The sequence below is a fragment of the Chelonoidis abingdonii genome, chromosome 2, assembly GCF_003597395.2.
Source record: "Chelonoidis abingdonii isolate Lonesome George chromosome 2, CheloAbing_2.0, whole genome shotgun sequence".
In the NCBI taxonomy this organism is placed as follows: Eukaryota; Metazoa; Chordata; order Testudines; family Testudinidae; genus Chelonoidis; species Chelonoidis abingdonii.
In genome coordinates this window covers 200,745,394-200,765,250 of record NC_133770.1, presented here as the reverse complement: position 1 = coordinate 200,765,250, position 19,857 = coordinate 200,745,394, and the positions used below count along the sequence as shown (strand labels likewise).

The 19,857-nt window shown below is 41.5% G+C and overlaps 1 protein-coding gene across 8 annotated transcripts in view; it reads right to left on the bottom strand.

The window, feature by feature from the left end:
• Nucleotides 1-1,726: 1,726 nt before the first annotated feature.
• The window catches only part of RTTN (rotatin), a 161,431-nt gene continuing 143,300 nt past the window's right edge, over nt 1,727-19,857 (bottom strand). For 3 of the 8 annotated variants that reach the window (XM_075062917.1, XM_075062916.1, XM_075062918.1), the window contains exons 45-49: nt 18,694-18,896; nt 11,415-11,682; nt 4,839-4,942; nt 3,910-3,979; nt 1,727-2,198 (exon numbers count right to left, since the gene is read on the bottom strand). In XM_075062917.1, coding sequence (XP_074919018.1) covers nt 2,116-2,198; nt 3,910-3,979; nt 4,839-4,942; nt 11,415-11,682; nt 18,694-18,896 — 728 coding nt within the window. In that variant the 3' untranslated portion in view covers nt 1,727-2,115. Of the gene's footprint in view, nt 2,199-3,909; nt 3,980-4,838; nt 4,943-11,414; nt 11,683-15,500; nt 15,569-16,906; nt 17,084-18,693; nt 18,897-19,857 lie in introns of those variants that run through there. The other 5 variants (XR_012655334.1, XM_075062920.1, XM_075062921.1 and 2 more) reach the window with 5 other exon arrangements.

Here is a 19,857-nt window from a genome sequence, read left to right as displayed (position 1 = left end):
TCTGTGACACTGCCTTGCCCTCTTTAACAGTAGTGGGTACCAACTCCCTGAATTTTAGCATGGAGTTCCAGGAGCTGAAGCTGTACCTGCTCAGGATTGCCTGCCGGTAGGCAATACTGAGTTGTAAAGCCCTAATTGAATAGACCTTGCATCAGAAAAGGTCCAGTCACTTAGACTCCTTTGATTTAGGGTAGGATCCTGCTGCCCTGCCTCTCTCGTTTGTTCTGCAGGGTCAAAGTTGACAGTGCCGGCTCATGAACCTACTCCTCTGTAGGATGCACCCCAATGGTGGCTTCCAGGGCAGCAGATCTCGGTGTAGGGGGTCAGCCCGTCCTGTTTCCAGTGCTGCTTCTGTGGCACCGGGGAATGAGACCAGTTCACCTTGCTGTCTCTGCAGGCTTTGGTGCCAGGGAGCGATGGTGCCGATGGTCTCTATGCCCAGAGTCCTTCCTTGGCACTGCTTCTCTTACAAAGGCCAGAGCACTCCGCACAGAAGAACTCGGTGCCGGATCCTGCCATGCCGAGGCGGGCTGAGGCTTCAAAGCCACCTCTACGAGGCGCTCTTTCAAACTAACTACAGTCTTGCTCCTTCTGAGTTCTGGGACAGAACCCTTTGCAAATCTTGCACCAGTCAGTTTGGTGTGCTTCCCACAGACACTTGAGGCAAGAACCATGGGGGTCGCCTGTTGGCATGGACTTGTGGGAAGACTTGCAGGGCTTAAATCCTTGGGATCGAGGCATGTCCCGAATCCCAAGGGAAACAGGAAAGTTGGGGTGGGGAAGAACCTCCCCTGTACACTAACAAAATAACTATAAGTAAGGCTACGATTTTGTCTTGGACGTTTTTAGTAACAGTCACGGACAGGTCAAAGGCAATTAACGAAAATTCACAGAAGCTGTGACCCATCTCTGACCTTTACTAAAAATGTCCATGACGAAACGGGGAGGGAGGAGGGTCCAGCACCCTGCCCTCCTGTGGCTGGGAGCTGTCGCTCCTGCCCTGTGGCTGGGAGAGACCCCTACCTGTGGCTGCTAGGGAGCTGCAGAGGATTCCCTACCATTTGCAGTGGCTAGGGAGCTGTGGGGGCTGGAGAGATGCCAGGGAATTTCCCCACACCGCCTGCGGCCCTGGCAGCTGGGGACAGCCAGGGGATTCCCCCCCACCACCGGTGGTGGCGGAGGTACCCCGCAGCTCCAGGCCCCCACAGAAGGTGAGGGTACCCTGCAGCTCCCAGCAGCTGCAGACTGAAGTCACAGAGGTCTGCGGAAGTCACAGATTCTGTGACTTCTACAACCTACATGACCAAATTGTAGCCTTAACTATAAAGCTATAAACTATGAAAACTATATACACTGAACTATAGAAGAACCAGGGGAGCGCTTGCGAAAGCAAGCTGAAGTTCCAACGACTCTCATGGATGGTAAGAAGGAACCGAGGCACCACTCCAGGGGGCTCCACAGCTGACCCAATGGATGCTGCTAGGGGAAAAACATTCCAACGACTGTGCACGTGGCACACACACACCTAACTGGAATAGATATGAGCAAGCACTTGAATAAGAATTAAGATTTACTCTTACTGTTAGACACCTAACCATTACGATATACCAAGGTATCTCAGCACAGCAGATGTAAAAATTCACACACCCCTCTTTTAAGTGAGGAGTTGCATTCCTTCCTTTTTCATGTTTTACACTCATCTATAAATTATGATCCACAACTAAAATTTATTTTAATAAAAAACTTTATTTAGATGGGCTCAAACCAACCACTAATATTTTCCAGTAATAATTTCAACACATAATTTAATAAAATTATTAATTTCTTAAACTCTTTCTTCCTCTCCCCCTACCCCCCATGTTCTCATTCTCCTTTTGCATTTCCCAGATGCAGTATCACCACAATTTCCCATTGGGAATACAGTATATGCTGTTTCAACCATAACCTATATTCTTTCTTTGGTGTTAGGTGATCAACTCCCTTCCCAGAGACGTAGTACATTTTTTCTGTGACATGATGCCTCCACAAATCTCAGGATTAGAAATCTTTTCTTTAAATTCCAGTCTTCCATGGAGTAAGCAATCCACCTTCAACATGACAAATCACCAACAGTCATTAACTATTGAGAAGTCTCACTAGATTCTCTAGACATTTCAAGTGATAGACTTTTAGCTGGTTTCCTTCTGGCTGTGAAAGAGCTAAAGAGGAAAAAAAAAACAAAATCAAGACTTCAGAGCTTTTCTACTACCTTTCAATATTTCACATACTAGGACTTCAGAGGTTACATTAAACCCACAGATTCAAGAGCCTCTTACTAATGCACACATTTTATAATCTGCACAACAAATTGGCAGTCATGTTTCCCTCAAATATTTTACAGCAATATCCTGTACTAGCATTTCATATTGCTGTCATTGTTTCTACAAAAAAGACATTACAAAACATTTACTAATACAATACCCTTGGAAATTTCCAATCAAGTGGGACAAAGAAGGCAAGCGAGCCTTTGCTCAGGCTCCAACCAGTGTATCCTTGGCAATTGCCTTAGCATGAATGAGAGACTATGCTTCTACTACAACTCCTCCAGAGCACATGGTAGAGTGGGGAAGGACAAGGCTAAAACAAGGCTACTAAAGCACTTCAGAAGTTGAGCCACCTGCACTCTAAAAGGATTTCTAAAGTGCCCCAACCAGCATATTGCCACTCACTCTCCTAGTTGGAAGCCTGCTCAGCCTTGTAAAGTCATGAAAGCTTTCCCAGCAGCATATGCTGTTTTTATATAGCTCTATGGACATACAAAGTACTGTAAGGTACAATGATTTTGCCAGGCAAACAAGACATTCCGATTGCAAGTACTTTTAACCTACTGAATGAATAAGTTGCAACAGTATGAACAGAACACAAAATACAAATGAGTGGAAAAAAACCCACTGTACATTCATTATATAGAACTTAAAATGTATTTCCTAACACAGGATGGTCATCAGATATGCTGGCAAAAATCCATCTAACCAAGGCTAGTCTATTCCAAAATAAAACAAATATCATCTGAATTTAGCAGCCATTTGCTGGCCACTCTGTCTTGTAAACAAATATGGCAATTTAGCCCCAATTGTGCAATGATGTGTATGTGTACTGAAGAGCATGTACAGCCTGACTGAACTCACTAGGAGAGCTCGAGTGCTTAAAGGTAAGCATGCTCGTAAGTCTTTGCAGGAGCAGGGTCCCAATGAAAACGAGCAGAACAAATGTGCCCACATATTAGCCACTGTAGCTACAACCCCACTCCACAGTGCTGCTCAGAGAAATGTCCAATTACAGATGCTTGTAAGTACAGTTATCTATTACGTAAAAGCCATCCAAATTATAGCTAACTGCAATTTCCTAAAACAGTCAACATGCTTTCAAAAAGTCCAAGTAAAAACCAGCCAATTTAAAGAGCAGTACTGTCAGGAAAGCACAGTATTCTGGTCTTTCCTGTGTAGCTGAATTCAGCAAGGTTAAGTGAGGTCAATTCTAACTGGGCAGTGGTTCTTATCACCAAAATACAAGGTTTTAGCACAGAGAAGCTGTGGCAACAAAATCGTTTTGCTGCCAGCACAATCAAATGTATCTTGCAGACTAATCCTTAGCAATCACCATCGCACAAATCTTATTTACAATTTGTCACCAAAAGGGTTTTTTTTTGGGGGGGGGGGGGGGGAGATGCCGAACAGCAAAGCACATGTGGATTTAAAAGGATCATCAAGCAGAACCTCACATTTTAGAAAAAGCTTACAACACAAGAAATTGCTTCCTTTCTCTTGTACTGCAGAGCACTATAGTGTATTAATGATTTCTTTTCACAGAAAAATTACAGAATTGGCTGTTACTCCTTTGAGATGGAAACAAAATTCTCCAATAACTTACTTTTCGTTACTAAAGAATAAGCCTCATCTACTCTTCTCTTTGTTGATGGATTCTTCAAAGTCACTTTTGCCTGTAGCACAAATAAGAATAATCCAATAACTACATTTATTCCCACATGCTGATGCTCTTAAAATCAGGCTATGTCTTCAACCCGCAGCTATTTTTTGGCAGCAAGGCAACAGAATATAGTGTTCAAGAATTTAACAGTTCAACAAGTGATTATATCATCATGTATACTGCATTTGTGAAAAATAAACAGGCGAGCAATGAATTGCAGCAATAATGGAACCCATTTCCCAAGCCATGGCTTGGTGTGTCAGTAAGTATTGCTTGGAATATTAAATTGGCAAACACAAATTATATTCTTGCAAACTTCATGGTAAAAAAAGCACAGTACAAAAAGGCATATATTGTGTGACTTCTAAAGCAATAAAAATATCATATTGTAATCAGCATATCTCAGAAGCTACATGATAACTTACAAGAACGCTATCATGTTACTTAGGTTGATGTGAAAAATAATGTGTCCCTCCTTTATATACCTCTTCTTAAAGGAAAACTAGTGATTTAATTTTAATTAAAAATATTTTTAAAGGATGTGAATCTTCCAGTGAGTAGGTTTTTATTTATTAAGGCCCCAATCCTGCAACTTGTTCTTTGGAAGTGGATCCCTACATCTGCATGGAGCTTCATTCATTTCAATGGGATCTGCCCAGGCATGGGTGTCTGTCCAGGCTGAAAAAGTTGCAGAACTGGGGCCTAATTTTATAATTGTACATAGAGGATATATTTTACAGTACATCTAACTTGTAGAAGATCAACATTATAGCAAAAATGTTATAAGGACATAACTATTATTACTGCAGCTTAAGTGCTTTGATTTTAATTTATTATTTTTTTTGAATTGGAAGTGTTTTCCAAATACTAACCTTCTGATAATTGTGGAGCAAAGACCAAAGTGCAGCTGCTCCTATTCTCTGAGCAGTGAGGCTGTCACTTTCTAAACAAGCAGATAGCACTGCAATAGCTTTATCTAATGAAGAAAACAAAAGCATACATAAATACTAGCAAAACACATTATGACAGATTTCCACCTATGAAATGTTCTTATTCTGGCAATTTGTCTCTATTTCCATGTTAAATATTGCTATGGCACAACAAATACAAAGTTATATAATCAGATAGTTTAATATGAATAAGTACCTAGCATACTTGTAAGCACTATAAAATAATCTTAATAAATATAAGCACCAAAATATAGTCTATACTAAAAATTAAGATTAAGCCATAAAAGAAAGGGCATTTTAAATTATAGCCCCTACAACATGCATTGCTGACTGTTGCACATAAATATTGAACCACATTAAGAGATACTACATATTAAGCTGTTTTAAAAACACCTGATAGGCATATATATAGCATCAATGGGCTAGAATTAAGACATTGTGCCAATTTTTACAGTGGTTACCACCTGCTTGATTTCACTACTGTCACATTTTTTGCCTTAACCTTCTCAGATTCTCTCATCTCCAAAGTTTACCTCTGGGCTTTAAGTGGAATGAAAGCCATTTGGTCTACTTGTTCAACACATCTGACTGCTCACTCCACAATACACATGCACTGGGTAGACCAGGGGTCGGCAACCTTTCAGCAGTGGTGTGCCGAGTCTTCATGTATACACTTTAATTTAAGGCTTTGCGTGTCAGTTATACATTTTAACATTTTTTAGAAGTGTCTCTCTAAGTCTATAATATATAATCAAACTACTGTTATAAGTAAACAAAGTTTTCAAAATGTTTCAGAATCTTAATTTAAAATTAAATTAAAATGCAGATCTTATCAGTTTAGTGTGATCCTTGCTCTTGCTTTTCCTTGCTGAGTTTTCCAATGTCTGGCATATATTTGGATACTTTAAGCTGCACACAGGCTTCTGAGTGATCAGTTGTTAACTGTCTGGAACCCTAGATTGGCAGCTGAGGTGAGTGGAGCTGGTAGGGCTGAGCAGGGCCGGAGGCCTGGACTCTGTCTGGCAAGGGGCCTGCGCTGGAACTCCAACTGGAAGCAAGGTGAGTGGGGCTGTGACGGGGGACCCCGCTGGCCAGGGGCCAGCAGTGGGAACCCCAGAGCAGCAACTGAGTGGCTCAGCGCGCACCGCTCTGGGGTTTCGGCCGCTGGCTCCTGCCAGCCAGGGTCTCAGCCCACTGCCGGCCTGGGGTTCCTTCACCCAAGCCAGCAGCGGGCGCTGAGTGGGACCAGAGGCGGGACCCTGGCTGGCAAGGGGCCAGCAGCGGGAACCCCAGAGCGTCAGCAGGCTGAGCAGCTCAGCCCGTGCCATCAAAAATCGGCTCACGTGCCGGTTGCCAACCCCTGGGGTAGACTATGGAGTTGAGTAATGATTATTTATCAAAGACATTCAACAAAGATCTGGAAAAATTTGAGAACAGCTTCAGTTGGAACCTACTGGGAACTTCATTAGGGAAGAGTGGAGCATCCTGTCTAAGTAGTCTTGGCCTCTACAAACTACAAAAGAGAGTTTCTATCTCGCTACAGTAAGCGTTTATGCCATACTCATTCCTATAGTACATGAGTGGATCAGTATACCTCAGGGTTCCCAAACTTGGTTTGTGGCTTGTTCAGGGTAAGCCCTTGACGGGCCACAGGACGCTTTGTTTACCTGAGCATCTGCAGGTATGACAGCTCGCAGCTCCCAGTGGCCACGGTTCACTGTTCCCGGCCAATGGAAGCTGCCGGAAGTGGTGGCCAGGCCCGTGCTGCTTCCCGCAGGTCCCATTGGCCGGGAATGGCGAACCATGGCCACTGGGACTTTGAGCGGCCATATCTGCAGATGCACAGGTAAACAAAGCATCTCACGGCCCACTAGGGGCTTATCTTGAACAAGCCGTGAACCAAGTTTAGGAACTCCTGGTATGTTTGGAGAAAAGTGGCATGACTTGACCTAAGAGGCACAGATTTCTGGAGGGTATAGGAAATATGCATAGTCTAGGTTTGTATAACTGAAAGACAGCATTCATAACTAACTCAGAAGCTTCTTTTTTTTTAATTGTATTTCTAAGCCAGATTATTTAAAAGCTAAAATGTTTGAGGCACAGGGCTCCTCCTCACTTTCTTTTAAAAGGAAAGCATGGTCTCCCATTTAAGTGTCTAGTTAAAACCTTCTCATTCAAGTTATATTATTGTAATTTCAAAATAGCAAGATCTCAGAATAAAGGGAATTTACTTACCTTATAGGAACTGAAATTCTTTCAGATGCGTGGTCTTTTTGGGCATTCACTATGGATGCACTTGCAGTCTGTGCACTTAGGACCAGAATATTTTCAAAAGCAGTGTCTGTTGGTCCATGTGTCCACCATTCAACTCCTCATGCTTTCAAATGAAGGATGGCACAGATCGTCTCCCTCTCTCCAGTTCCTACTTTACCATGAATCATCTGAGTGGAGCAGAGGGGAAGGAGGAGGGGTTGTGAATACCTACAAGGATCACTCATCATGAAGAACTCCAATTACTATAAGGTAACTGTCTCAGCTGGTGCCTAGGGGTATTCACTGTGGATGACTCCCAAGCAGTGCTTACTGACAAGGTAGGTGCAAGGAAACGCTCTGCACAACACTTTTTAGGATTGCTGAACCAAAGGAAGCATCCTCAGCCAAGGCTTGAATCAGAGCATAGAGCCTGATACGTGTGTGAATGGAGCCCCTCGTTGCCACTCTACAGTTTTCCAAAGAGGCTTGAGTTCTGGTAGAATGAGACTTGACAGACTGAGCAGGAAACGCTTCTGCAAGCTGATAGAGGACGATGCCACTGGAAATCCATCTTAAGGCCCTTTGGGAAGATATTGCCTCTCCATTCATTGCTCAGCAATGCAGATGAATAACCTCAGAGATCTTCTCAAGATCTGCCTAGACAGAACACCAGAGCTCCGTGTACATCAAGAGAATGGAGTTTTCGGTTTTCCCTAGTGTTGAAAGGTTTCAGGTAAAATAGAGGTAGCCGAATCATCATCTTCAAGTGAAAGTCAGAAGGATCTTTGGGGATAAACTTGTGATGCAGTCTGAGGAATACTTTCTCTTTATGAGAGATCACATAAGATGGGTCTGCCATAAGGGCTCAGAGCACACATGCTCCTGGCTGTGGTGATAGCTGTCAGGAAGACCAGCTTCATTGGTAAGTGTAAGTGGGAGCAGGAGGCCAAGGATTCAAATGATGGGTTAATAAATGCTGATAGTACAAGTTTTAGATCTCAAGCAGGAGTAGGTCTTGATACTGACAGGAATTTTCTGACAATGCCTCTTAAGTACCTTACAGTTGTGAGCTGGGTGAAAACTAAGCAGTTCTTTCTCAGATGATGAAAGGCATTAATAGCTGCTAAAGGTAACAATGAGCTGATGGACAGGCCCTATGACTACAGAGAGATGATAATCCAGGATAAGTGGAGGATACTCACAGTAACTGGAATTCTTCGAAATGTGTATCCCTGTGAGTGCTTCACTTCAGGTGCATGTGCACCCCATGTGCCTTTGATCAGGTATTTTTTATTTCAGTTCCTGTTTGACCTGTGCATGGGCTCCAGACATCAGTGTGTCCCGTAACAAGGATATAGAGAACTGTGTGGGCAAACCGCCTTCAACTCCTTCTCTACTACAAAATCCCTTGAGACAAAACTCCAAAGCAAAGGGGAAGGTGGGTGGATAGTGGAGCATCCATGGGGGACACATCTCAAGGGACTCCAGTTACTGCACAAGGTGAATAACCTCTCCTTCTCAGAATATTGTCCCTATGTGTGCTCCACTTCAGGCTAGCCCTGGGCAGCATCCCCTGAAAGAGTTGAGGGATTCAAAGCTGGATCTAATACTGCCATTCCAACAGCAGCACCTGACAGAGGAGCATACCAGTGAGCACTGTTTGGGGAAAATGTGCACCGATGCCTAGGTTGCCGCATTGCAAATTACTTCAATTGTTACATTTTTTAATATTGCCATGGAGGTAGTTTGGGATTTTGCCCAATGAGCTATTATTCACCAGGGGAGCTGAATATTAGCAGCCTTGTATTCTTGCTTGTTACAACTGGAAACCCACTTTGAAAGTCTTTGGATGGAGACTGTGGATCGTTTAGATCTGTACGTAACTGAGATAAAAAGTCCAGAAGACTTTATAAATGATTTGGTTCTGTCCAAATGAAAGGCTAACATCGTTCTAATGTCCAAGGTATGCAGGGCAGTTCTCTCTCTAATCCCCTGTAGCTTTGGGGGAAAAAAACACAGAAAAGTGGATAACCTGGTCAATTTGAAAATTGGAGGGTATTTTAGGTATGAATTTGAGATGTGGGTGTCATGATACCTTACGCTTGAAGAAAGCAATAAAACATGGCAGTGGTGCCAAGGGATCAGCCGTTAATGCTCTCAGTTCCCCAACTCTGAACAGAAGTAATGGCCCCTAAGAATGCCATTTTGATAGATAAGTGCAGCAGAGAACACTTAGCTAGCAGGTCAAAAGAAGGTTTGATAAGACTATTAAGGACCAAGTTCAAATCCCATATAGGTTCTTTGATTTGTGGAATAAGGATAACCGACCCTTTGATGAATCCTACTATGGGTTGAAAAAGACTGAGAATTCCTGCACAGGGGAATGAAAGATGGTAATAGCCACCAAATGAACTCTGACAGAACTCCAACACAATCAGGAACAGTGGAGTGGGAAGAATAAACTGATGAACACTGTTGCTAGGTACACCAATGGTGAAGTCTCTTCCATTTTTGAAGGTAAGTATTTCTAGTAGAGCTCTTTCTTCTTTTAAATAGGACTTGTTATACCTCTGTTGAACATGGAACCCCTATCCCTGAGAACCATTGAGGAGCCAAGCTCTGAGTTGGATGATGAGTTATGTCAGGACAGAGTGTTGGACCAGAATCCCAAGACAGCAGATGAGCAAGGCCTGTCTGCAAATGAAATGTATCAGGTAAGAGTATTGGCCCTGCCTCAGCCAAGTTGGTGTAACCAGAATGATGATGATTTGTTTTATCTCGTTCAATATCCGCAGAGGATACACCAGGTCCAAAATAGCTTCATTCATGGGGAGTGCCACTTTGGAGGTAGCAGCCAACAGGAGAATGTCCAAGAGCTTATGTGTAAATTCCTGGTACTGCCTTTAGTCATCTGGAGGACAGAGGGAGACCATCACTGTCTCACCCAGAGAATATGAAGAAGCTGTTGGTGGATCCAGCGATATGAGCTTCTCTGGCTATATCCTGCTCTAGAGGGATCTGTGATACTGGCAGACCAGGTGCCAACTTAAGTTCCCTCTAAGCTGCATGGCTGCACAGTTTCCTTTAAGCCCTATAAAGGGGCTCAGAGTTGCGACAGGGAGAGGCGCCTCTCCCCCAGCATGGACCTGCTGCGGCGGGGAGAGGCGCCTCTCTGCACCAGCCCCAGCACGGACCTGCAGCAGCGGGGAGGGGCCTGTGTTCCTTGTGAGCTCCGGTATACCCATTCCAGGGCACGGAGTCACATCTGGACCCAAACGAAAAGGAAGAAGCAGCTCTCTTCTTCCAGGACTGCTGAGCTGATTTTGTCTGACTTCTTTTGAGTGTGTATCTCCTTACCCGCTTTATGATTCTGATTCATAGAGTCTCTGGACCTGCCAAGGGTTGTGCTGGTGCCAAGCTGGAGGCACCAGATGATGAGTCAGGGAGCAGAAGGGTCCCAGATCCAATCAAGGTCTCATGGAGAGCTCCATCAGATGCTGTCAAAGTCTGAACTCCCAAGACTGCCTAGTGCAAGAGGAGAAGGAAGAGCAGATCTCACACTTTGATGGGATGTGTGATTCCCAAACAAATAAAGGCAGCTCTTGTGTGGGATGCTTAATGGGAAGACCAGAGGTGAGACAAAGCAAGGACCTTGGACACAAAAGTGTCCCAAGCACTGGAGGAATAACTGGGGGTATATATCCCCTGCTCCCTGCTAAAACTACTAACAAATTAAATGCTAAATCTTTTAAAATAATTAAACTATTTACAGTATTCACAGGTTAGAGCTTAGAGCAAACTAAAGACTATAGACACAAGAGGTTTCTAACCCGGACCAGGAGTGGTAGAAAAGGAAATGGAGAGGCAGGTCGACCTGTGCCACCCCTTATTCCCTCAACTGAAAGCATGAGATGAAGGGTGTAGGCATGAACCACTGGACATTGCTACTGAAGGATTTCTGGTTCCGGCGTGCCTGCAGCACACGTGCACTGAGAGTGGATACCCTTTGGGACCAGCACTTGAAGAAGAACCAATAAAAATAATTTTAGCTGTCTGATATATTTGCTATAGTATTCTTTATAAACCACAAAAACTGGAAGAAATATGTTAATTTCCCAAAATTTTGTTAGAATACTGAACACTTCACTTAATAAAAAATGCTTTTGTAAATAATATACTGGATTTTCTGTCAGTACTCAAAATTACAATAAAATATGAGAGTTTAGATGTCATTTGGATATATACCATTAGCAAGTATCTTGGGCTTGTTAGTTGGACTAAAGCAGATGTTGTGCAGAATAAGGAGGACTATATGGTGACTACTCTTGTGTTTGTATTTGCTCATCTCCAACAGCTGGTCTAAACCACCATTTAGCTTCATGATCATCTGCTGTCCATCTTCTCCAAAGGATATATTCAATAGCAGCTTTAGCCAATGGCTAGCCAATGTAGTAAGGCTTTTATTTTCTCCTTTTGGCAATGACAGAGACAAAAAGTTCTGTAAGAAGTTACTCTGTCAGAAGAGAGAAAATACACAGTATTATTTCATTGCTAAGTAACACTGCTTTCACACACACCCTCCATGTAGCCAGAGTACCGGTCTACCTGTCCCCACGTTCCCACTATTAGTCTCCTACGTCCATATTATTCAAAACATTTTTTCAGCAATATTTTGTGATAGCAAAAAAAAAAGTGTTTCAAAACTAAGTGCTTCTTATCGTGTCAATGACTACTGGCATTTTTCTTGGTGATCTGTCAAATTAAACAGTTTTAAGAGTTACACTGTCTCATTCTCAGTTCATTGGCTCACATGACCCTCTCAATCTGTAGACATAAAAATCAAAACAGTATGTACGTTACTTACATTTCAAGAAAGCTGTTAGATTAGCATTTAAGAAAATAAAGTGCGGTAAAAGGGCATGAACTTCTTGGCCATTACAGGAAAGTGCATCATCTACTCTAATGTTCTAGAAACAAAGCGTAACAGAGCTTGCCCACTCCTCCCACTGTCAGTAACCATCCTTTGTTGACCTTCTTTTCTGTGCAGCTGCCATGAAACCTCCATTCTCCTGAACATAGCTTCCTCAGTGCTGGAGATGCCCCAGAGACTCTTTGATTTGCTTGACCTGGCATTGGTCACGGTATCAAAAAACTCTACTTCCATTTTAAGGAGCTCTAGAGCAGATGGAAGCCTTACTCTATCATTGCATGGGAGAGAGGGTCTGGCTTGTTGGTCTCCACTCTAAGGAGGGTCTGTAGCTGAGTGTGTCACTCCTTTCAGATCTGAAGTGGTAACACATTATGGTAGTTGTTAAATCAAGAAAACAAAACAAAACAAAACATCTTTTATCTTGTTGATAGACACTTCTTGGCTTTGATCACATGAAGTAGAATAGTGATGAGTTAATTCTCTCACAAGGGAATGTAGTTCAACCCCAGTAGGACCTGCACGATCTGTGACAGCAGCACTCAGATGGTAGGGAGGAGGGAGAAATCATTCAACTAGTGAATCTTTGTAGCCAAAACAAAGCATAAGCTCTGGAGAGAAAACCACAGTCAAATCTTTTCACTAGACAGACAGCTGCTCTAACAGTAAAAGAAAACAAAATGAAAGGCTAGAGAGATATCTTCCAACAGGAAAACTCTCCCAAAAAAGAAACACGGATATACGAGTCATTTCAATATAATTCATTTCTAAATATACTGAGCTGTATACATGATTCTGATCATTATTTTATTTTCAAACAAAAAATTAGCTTCAAGTGCAGTACTGTACATTGACAGCACATGGAGAAAGGAGAGATTAAGAACACAGCAACTTAATCAAAAAGGGGCACCAGTAACAATATAATCTTAATTTGGAAAGGACTCTGCAAAGACATAAATAAAATACAACCAGATAACACCAAACATGTTTTATTACCAGCTTTTGGAGCATCAGTGCCAAAGACTATTTATATTTCAGTACCAGCAGAAGCTCCAGTCAGCATTGAGGCCTCGCTATGCTAGTCTCTGTACGTAGTAAGACAAAGTCCTTGTCCCAAAAAGTTTATAATTTAATACAATGAAAGCTAGCAAAATCAAGCAAAATTCAAAAGAATGAAATTAGAACTTTTCGGCATACACTTGAATAAGGGAAAAGAAAAAAAACCCCTTAAACTTATATAACTAAACAAGAACTCCACTGACAGTGTAAAAGTATTTGATTTAGGTGCTTTCCTCTCTAAAAGTGTATTTTTCTTTTTAATTACCAAGACAGATAAACTTTTGGTAGTGTCATTTGATTTATCTTCTTATTTAATCATGAACAGCTTCTTCTAATATATACTGACTGCTATAAATCTTACCTCACTCACTTTGTGTGTCTCATGTCCTGGGACTATGGCTATAACAATGGAAGATTTAATTTTGCTGTTTAAAATAGAAACACCACAACATGAAGAAGGAAGCCAAACTTAACAGTGACATCTACTTCCTGAGCAAATGCAAGAAATAAAACATTATCCCCAGACGGCTCACCATCTATAACCTTCTGACCATCACATACAACTCCAAATATGCTGAACAGCTCTCTAGAAGGTCTGCAGAAAAATTGAGAAACCACCGCCAGCATCTCTCACATTCCAGAAGGTAGCACCTCAAACAAGAAATTACCACATGATCCAACAAAATGGAAGAAAATATATAGGAAAAACAGAGCAGGTCACACTTGTGGAGGAGTGGCACTATATATGAAAGAAAGCACAGAGTTAAATATAGTAAAAATCTTAAATGAATTGAATTGTACCATAGAATCTTTATGGATAGAAATTTCACGGTTGAAAAATAAGAGTAGGAGTACAATACCGACCACCTGACTAGCATGATGGTGATTTGTGAAATACTCAGGGAGATTAGAGAGCCTACAAAAATAGAAAATCCAATAATAATGGGGGATTTCATCTATTCCTATATTGACTGGGAATATGCCTCCTCAGAATGGGATGCAGAGATAAAATTTCTAGACACCATTAATGCCTGGAACCCACAAGAGTCAAGGGAATTTTTGATTTAGTCTGGTTGAACAGGTGAATATAAGTGAACCTCTCAGTAATAGCGATTATGAAGTAATTAAATGTAGCATTCTTGTAGAGGGGAAAAATACCAAAGAAACCCAACACAGCAGCATTTAACTTCAAAAAGGGGAACTACATAAAAAAGAAGGAAGCTAGTTAAACAGCAATTAAAAGGAACAGTAACAAGAGTGAAATCCCTGCAAGCAGCACGGCAACTTTTTAAAACCACCATAAGAGAGGCTCGAACTTCAGGTCTACCCCAAATAACATAAATAATAAAAAATACAGTAAAAGAACCATAAAAATGTCACTGTGGCTAAACAGAGCAAAACAGGTGGTTAGAGACACAAAGATTTCCTGTAAAAACTGGAAGCCAAATCCTAGAAAGCAGAAGGGAGCATAAACTCTGGCAAGTCAAGTATAATTAGGCAGGACAAAAAAGAATTTGAAGAGCAACTAGCAAAAGACAAAAACTAACAACAAAATGAAGCACATCAGAAGCAGGAATCCTGCCCAACAATCAAAGGGGCTACTGGCCCACTAAGGTACTAAATGAGCACTCAAGGAAGACAAGGCCTTTGTGGAGAAGCTAAATGAATTTTTTGCATCAGTCTTCACTGCAGAGGATGTGAGAGAGATTCCCACACCAGGGCCATTCTTTTTAGGTGACCAATCTGAGAAACTGTTCCAGAATGACAAGTATCAGAGGGGTAGCTGTGTTAGTCTGGATCTGTAAAAGTGGCAAAAGAGTTTTGTGGCACCTTATAGAATTATAGATAATATTCACTCAAGAGTTCTAACAGAACTCAGATATGAAATTGAAGAACTAACAACTCTGATATTTAGCCTCTGTATCAGATGACTGGCAGATAGCCAATGTGATGTCATTTTATAAAATGGGCTCCAGAGGTGATCCTGGAAATTACAGGCTATTTATTTATAATTACAGGCAAGCCTAATCGCAGTATCAGGCAAACTGGTTGAAACTATAGTAAAGAACAGGATTATCAAACACACAGATCAACATATGTTGCTGAAGAGTCAACACGGCTTTGGTAAAGGGAAATCATGCCTCACCAATTTATTAGAATTCTTTGAAAGTGTCAGACATGAGGACAAGGGTGATCCAATGTATTTGGACTTTCAGAAAGCCTCGGACAAGGTCCCTCATCAAAGGCTCTTAACGTAAGGAGTCATGGGATAAGAGAGAAGGTCCTCCCATGGACAAGTAACTGGTTAAAAAACAGGAAACAAAGGATAGGAATAAATTATCAGTTTTCAGAATGGATAGAGGTAAACAATGGTCTCTCCCAGCTGGGACCAGTGCTGTTGAACATAAATGATCTGGAAAAAAAAAATGAATAGTGAACTCATAGAATAATGGAAGATTAGGGTTGGAAGAGACCTCAGGAAGTCATCTAGTCCAACCCCAACTAAATCATCCCAGACTGGACTTTGTCAAACCGGGCCTTAAAAACCACTAAGGATGGAGATTCCAATACCTCCCTAGGTAACCCATTCCAGTGTTTCAGCACCCTACTAGTGAAATAGTTTTTCCTAAGTGGCAAAGTTTGCAGATGATACAAAATTACTCAATATATTAAGCCCAAACTTAACTGCAAAAAGTTACAAAGGGATCTCACAAAACTGGGTGCCTGGGTAATAAAATGGTAGATGAAATTCAATGTTGACAAATGCAAAGTAATGCACACCAGAAAAAAATTCCAGCTCTAAATACAAAATTAGCGGTTACCATTCAAAAAAGAAATCTTGGAGTCATTGTGAAAACATCAGCTCAATGCGCAGCGGCAGTCAAAAAGAGTTAACAATGCTAGTAACCAGTAACCAGGGAAGGGATAAATAAGAAGATAGAAAAAAAATCATAATGCTACTATATAAATTCATGGCACTCCAGTACCTTGAATTCTGCATGCATTTCTATTCACTCCATTCCCCCCCCCCCACTCTCTCTCTCACACACACACACACAAAATATTAGAATTGCAAAAAGTACAGAGAAAGGGCAACAAAAATGATTAAGGGTATGGAACAGATTCATTATGAGAGATTAAACAGACAGGGACTTCTCAGATAGAAAAAGAGACTGCTGAGGGAGGATATAATAAGGTCTATAAAATCATGAATGGTATAGAGAAGGTTAATAAGGAAGTGTTATTTACCCTTTAAATAACACTTAAAGGGTTAATAAGGAAGTGTTATTTACCCTTTCACATAACACAAGAACCAGGGGTCACTCAAATTAATAAGCAGCTGGTTTAAAACAAACATAAGGAAATATTTCTCCACATAATGCAGTCAACCTGTGGAACTCATTGTCAGGGGATGTAGTGAAGGCCACAAGTAAAACAGGATTTAAAAAGGAATTAGGTAAGTTAATGGAAGATAGGGACACCCAGAGCCACTGATTGACCTAAACAAGGTCGCCAATCGTGGGGCACACCCCTCTAGAGGGCACCGAGGAATGCTGGTCGGGGCACAGCTGGGGCTCCGCTGCTGCTGGCCCCCCCGCCTGGGCTCTTGGCTCTGCGTCCAGGCTCCATGCCCACCTCCAGCTGTGGCCTCAGCCTCCTGACCCTTGTCTGCGTCCCCACCTCACGGAGCTGGGACCCCACTCCCGGCACCAGGAGTTGCAGGGGGACATAAAGTAAAAAGTTTGGGGATCTCTGCACTAAACTTTTGACCGCAAGAAGCTGGGACTGGATGACAGCGGATGGATGACCTGATAAATTGACCTGTTCTGTTCACTCAGTTTGAAGCATCTTGCACCAACTGCTGTTGGAAGACAGGATACTGCGCTAGATGGACTTGGTCTGATCCAGTATAGTCATTCTTATATTCCTAAAAAAAATCATGGAGGTACTGTAGGAAACCTAAAAAAAGTATAACACCCTCTCCCCCGTAAAAAAAACCCTGATGAAAGCCATTCAAAACACACACACACACACACTTCAACCAATTTCAACAACTCCACAACCAACAGATTGACCCTTCTGGTAGAAACCACAACACCAGGACCCATAACACTGACACCAATGACACCTCGACAACATCAACCGATCAGAACTCCCTCTAACATGAAATGAATTATCTTTACTCTCTAAGGGATTGAACTTCTGCCCCACCACAGAACCTGATACCATACTAACATGTGGAACTAGAAGAATTCTTTCACCAACTCTGCCTCAAATAATTCACTCACAACAACCATATCTCCTCTCTCTGTTACATGAAAAAAATATCATGACGGGACACCTCCCCTCAGTGAACAAAAGCACACACTTGATCATCATTATATTGATTGCTTCAGGAAAAATAATCAACTGTGAAATCTTTAACAAAAATGACATCCACCATAATCTCTCTACCATCAAGAGGACAGCTGTACAGTTCCTGAAATCCAAACATCAGATAGTGATCAAACCATCAGACAAAGGGTATGCAGTCATGATGACTACATTAAAGAGGTCAGCTGACAACTCTTGGATCTCACCTATGATAAAGAACTCAAAGAAGATCCCACACCACAATAATTTAAGGACATCATGAAATCCTTCCCTAAACAACTCAAAGATAAACTCTACAGCCTGCTCCCCTACAAAAATCACCCCAGGGATCTTCCACATGGTTCTCAAGACACACAAACAAGGGAATCTAGGCACACCCTTTTCACTGAATGAATATCAGCAGCACTCTTATTGAAATGAATATCAGGACTCCTAGAAATCACCCTCAAATCACTCACCAACAGAAAGAGGCAGTTTCCTCCAGGATACATCTGACTTCCTCTAGAAACTCTCTAACATCAACAACCTTCCTCAGACACCATCCTTGCCATCATGGATGCCACCTTCCTATACAGCAACATCCCTCATCACTGCTGGACACTAAAAATCAGGAACTTAACAGAAGCTGGTTTTATAGCTCACAAACTACAATTTGGAACACACAGCTGCCTTTGTCCTAAGACTGCAGAGGTTTTAAGTGCCCACTTCATTTTTAAGTGGTCTCCTACAACATGTATGAACCCTTTATGTTTAACAACCTGTCCCACCTTGTATTTAGCTGTGACACTCTGGTTACCATCTTCAGACCTGAGGAAGACCTCTGTGATGCTACAAAGCTTGTCCCCTTCACCACCAGAAGTTGATCCAATAAAAGATATTACCTCACCCACTTTGTGTCTCTCATAAGAGATTTTTACAGTTCTCTCTTATTTAGGTCATGTTGAGTGTAGGAACCTGATTCTGCAAATATTTAAACATGCCCCATTCACATTTTTGGGACTCTGCACATACACAAAGTAACTCATATCTGCAAGTGTTGCTGGACTGGGCTTTAGATTTTTGGCCTTCAAGAGCCAAGAACGTGTCTTGTCTTAGTTTTGTGATGCACCTTGCAACTCTTTAGGTGCTCAAAAAATATAGAAATAAATAATGTTGCCACTTTACCTTTTGAATAACACCTTTGCAGTCATGAGAAATAGCAAGGTTGGAAAGAAGAGTAAAGACCATACGCTGAATTGCGCTGTTCTCAGTTAGTGTTCGGGAAGCTAACTTGATAATGCTGTGTATTAGCGAGTTGCTGCTTGCGCTTCTCTGTGCAGTCTGAAATGGAGACAGTCCACTGCTTGCCCAGCAAAGAGAACCACAGCCTTAAAGAATGAAACATTGTTATCATTAATATTTACATGAGACTGCCTCGCTATTACAAAATTAAGAAGTGATCAGGCTGGATGGGGGAAATCAGCATACACTATATCTATAGAAAGACCGCATCAGCTAGACTATAGAGCAAGTGGCTGGGAGTCAGAAGACTTGGGTTTTAATCCCAGATCTGCTGCTAACCTGCTATGTGACTTTGGGCAAGACATTTCACCTCTGTCAGATCTATTTAGATAATAAGTTTTTCCAGGCAGAACCTTGTCTTTCATTATGTGTTTATAAAGCTCCCAGCACAAAAGAAATCTCATATTACTTGGGACTTCTGGATGCTCCTGTAAAGTCTTTTTTCCACTTTATATTATATATCTAAAATATGAGATTCCATGTCAAAGAAATTAAATCTGCCTCAATCGTCTCTTCAGCCAATATATAAATATAAGGATTTTAATCCTAGTTTAGCAAAGGTGGACCTTATCAAATATTGGGGGAAAGCAGGGGTTCATCTGTCACTGACATTATTAATAGATAAAGGAAAATACAATTCCTAAAATTTGCTATATTCACAAAATCGAAGAATACGTAACAGGAACACTGTTTATTATAGATAAGTGAATGACAACTATCTTAAGTTTTACAGTGAAGAACTTCTGCCTTTACTGAAGAAATGAAAAAGTGTCACGGGGAAAAAATGATCAGCACCTTGTAGTACAAAAGAAAATTATTACACGTTACTTATCAGCACTACTTTACATCAGTAAGGCTAAAATAGGAAGGACAAGAGAAAATATGACTGTGTGATACAAAGGAATTTCATGTACAATTTGGAAGTATCACCCTAAAAAATAATTAGAATCAACTGTGTGAACAAATTAAATATATTACACCAATTGTAATTTGCCAGTGGACCACTGGTACAATTGTTGCTAATTCTGTTGGAAAAAAAATATTTTA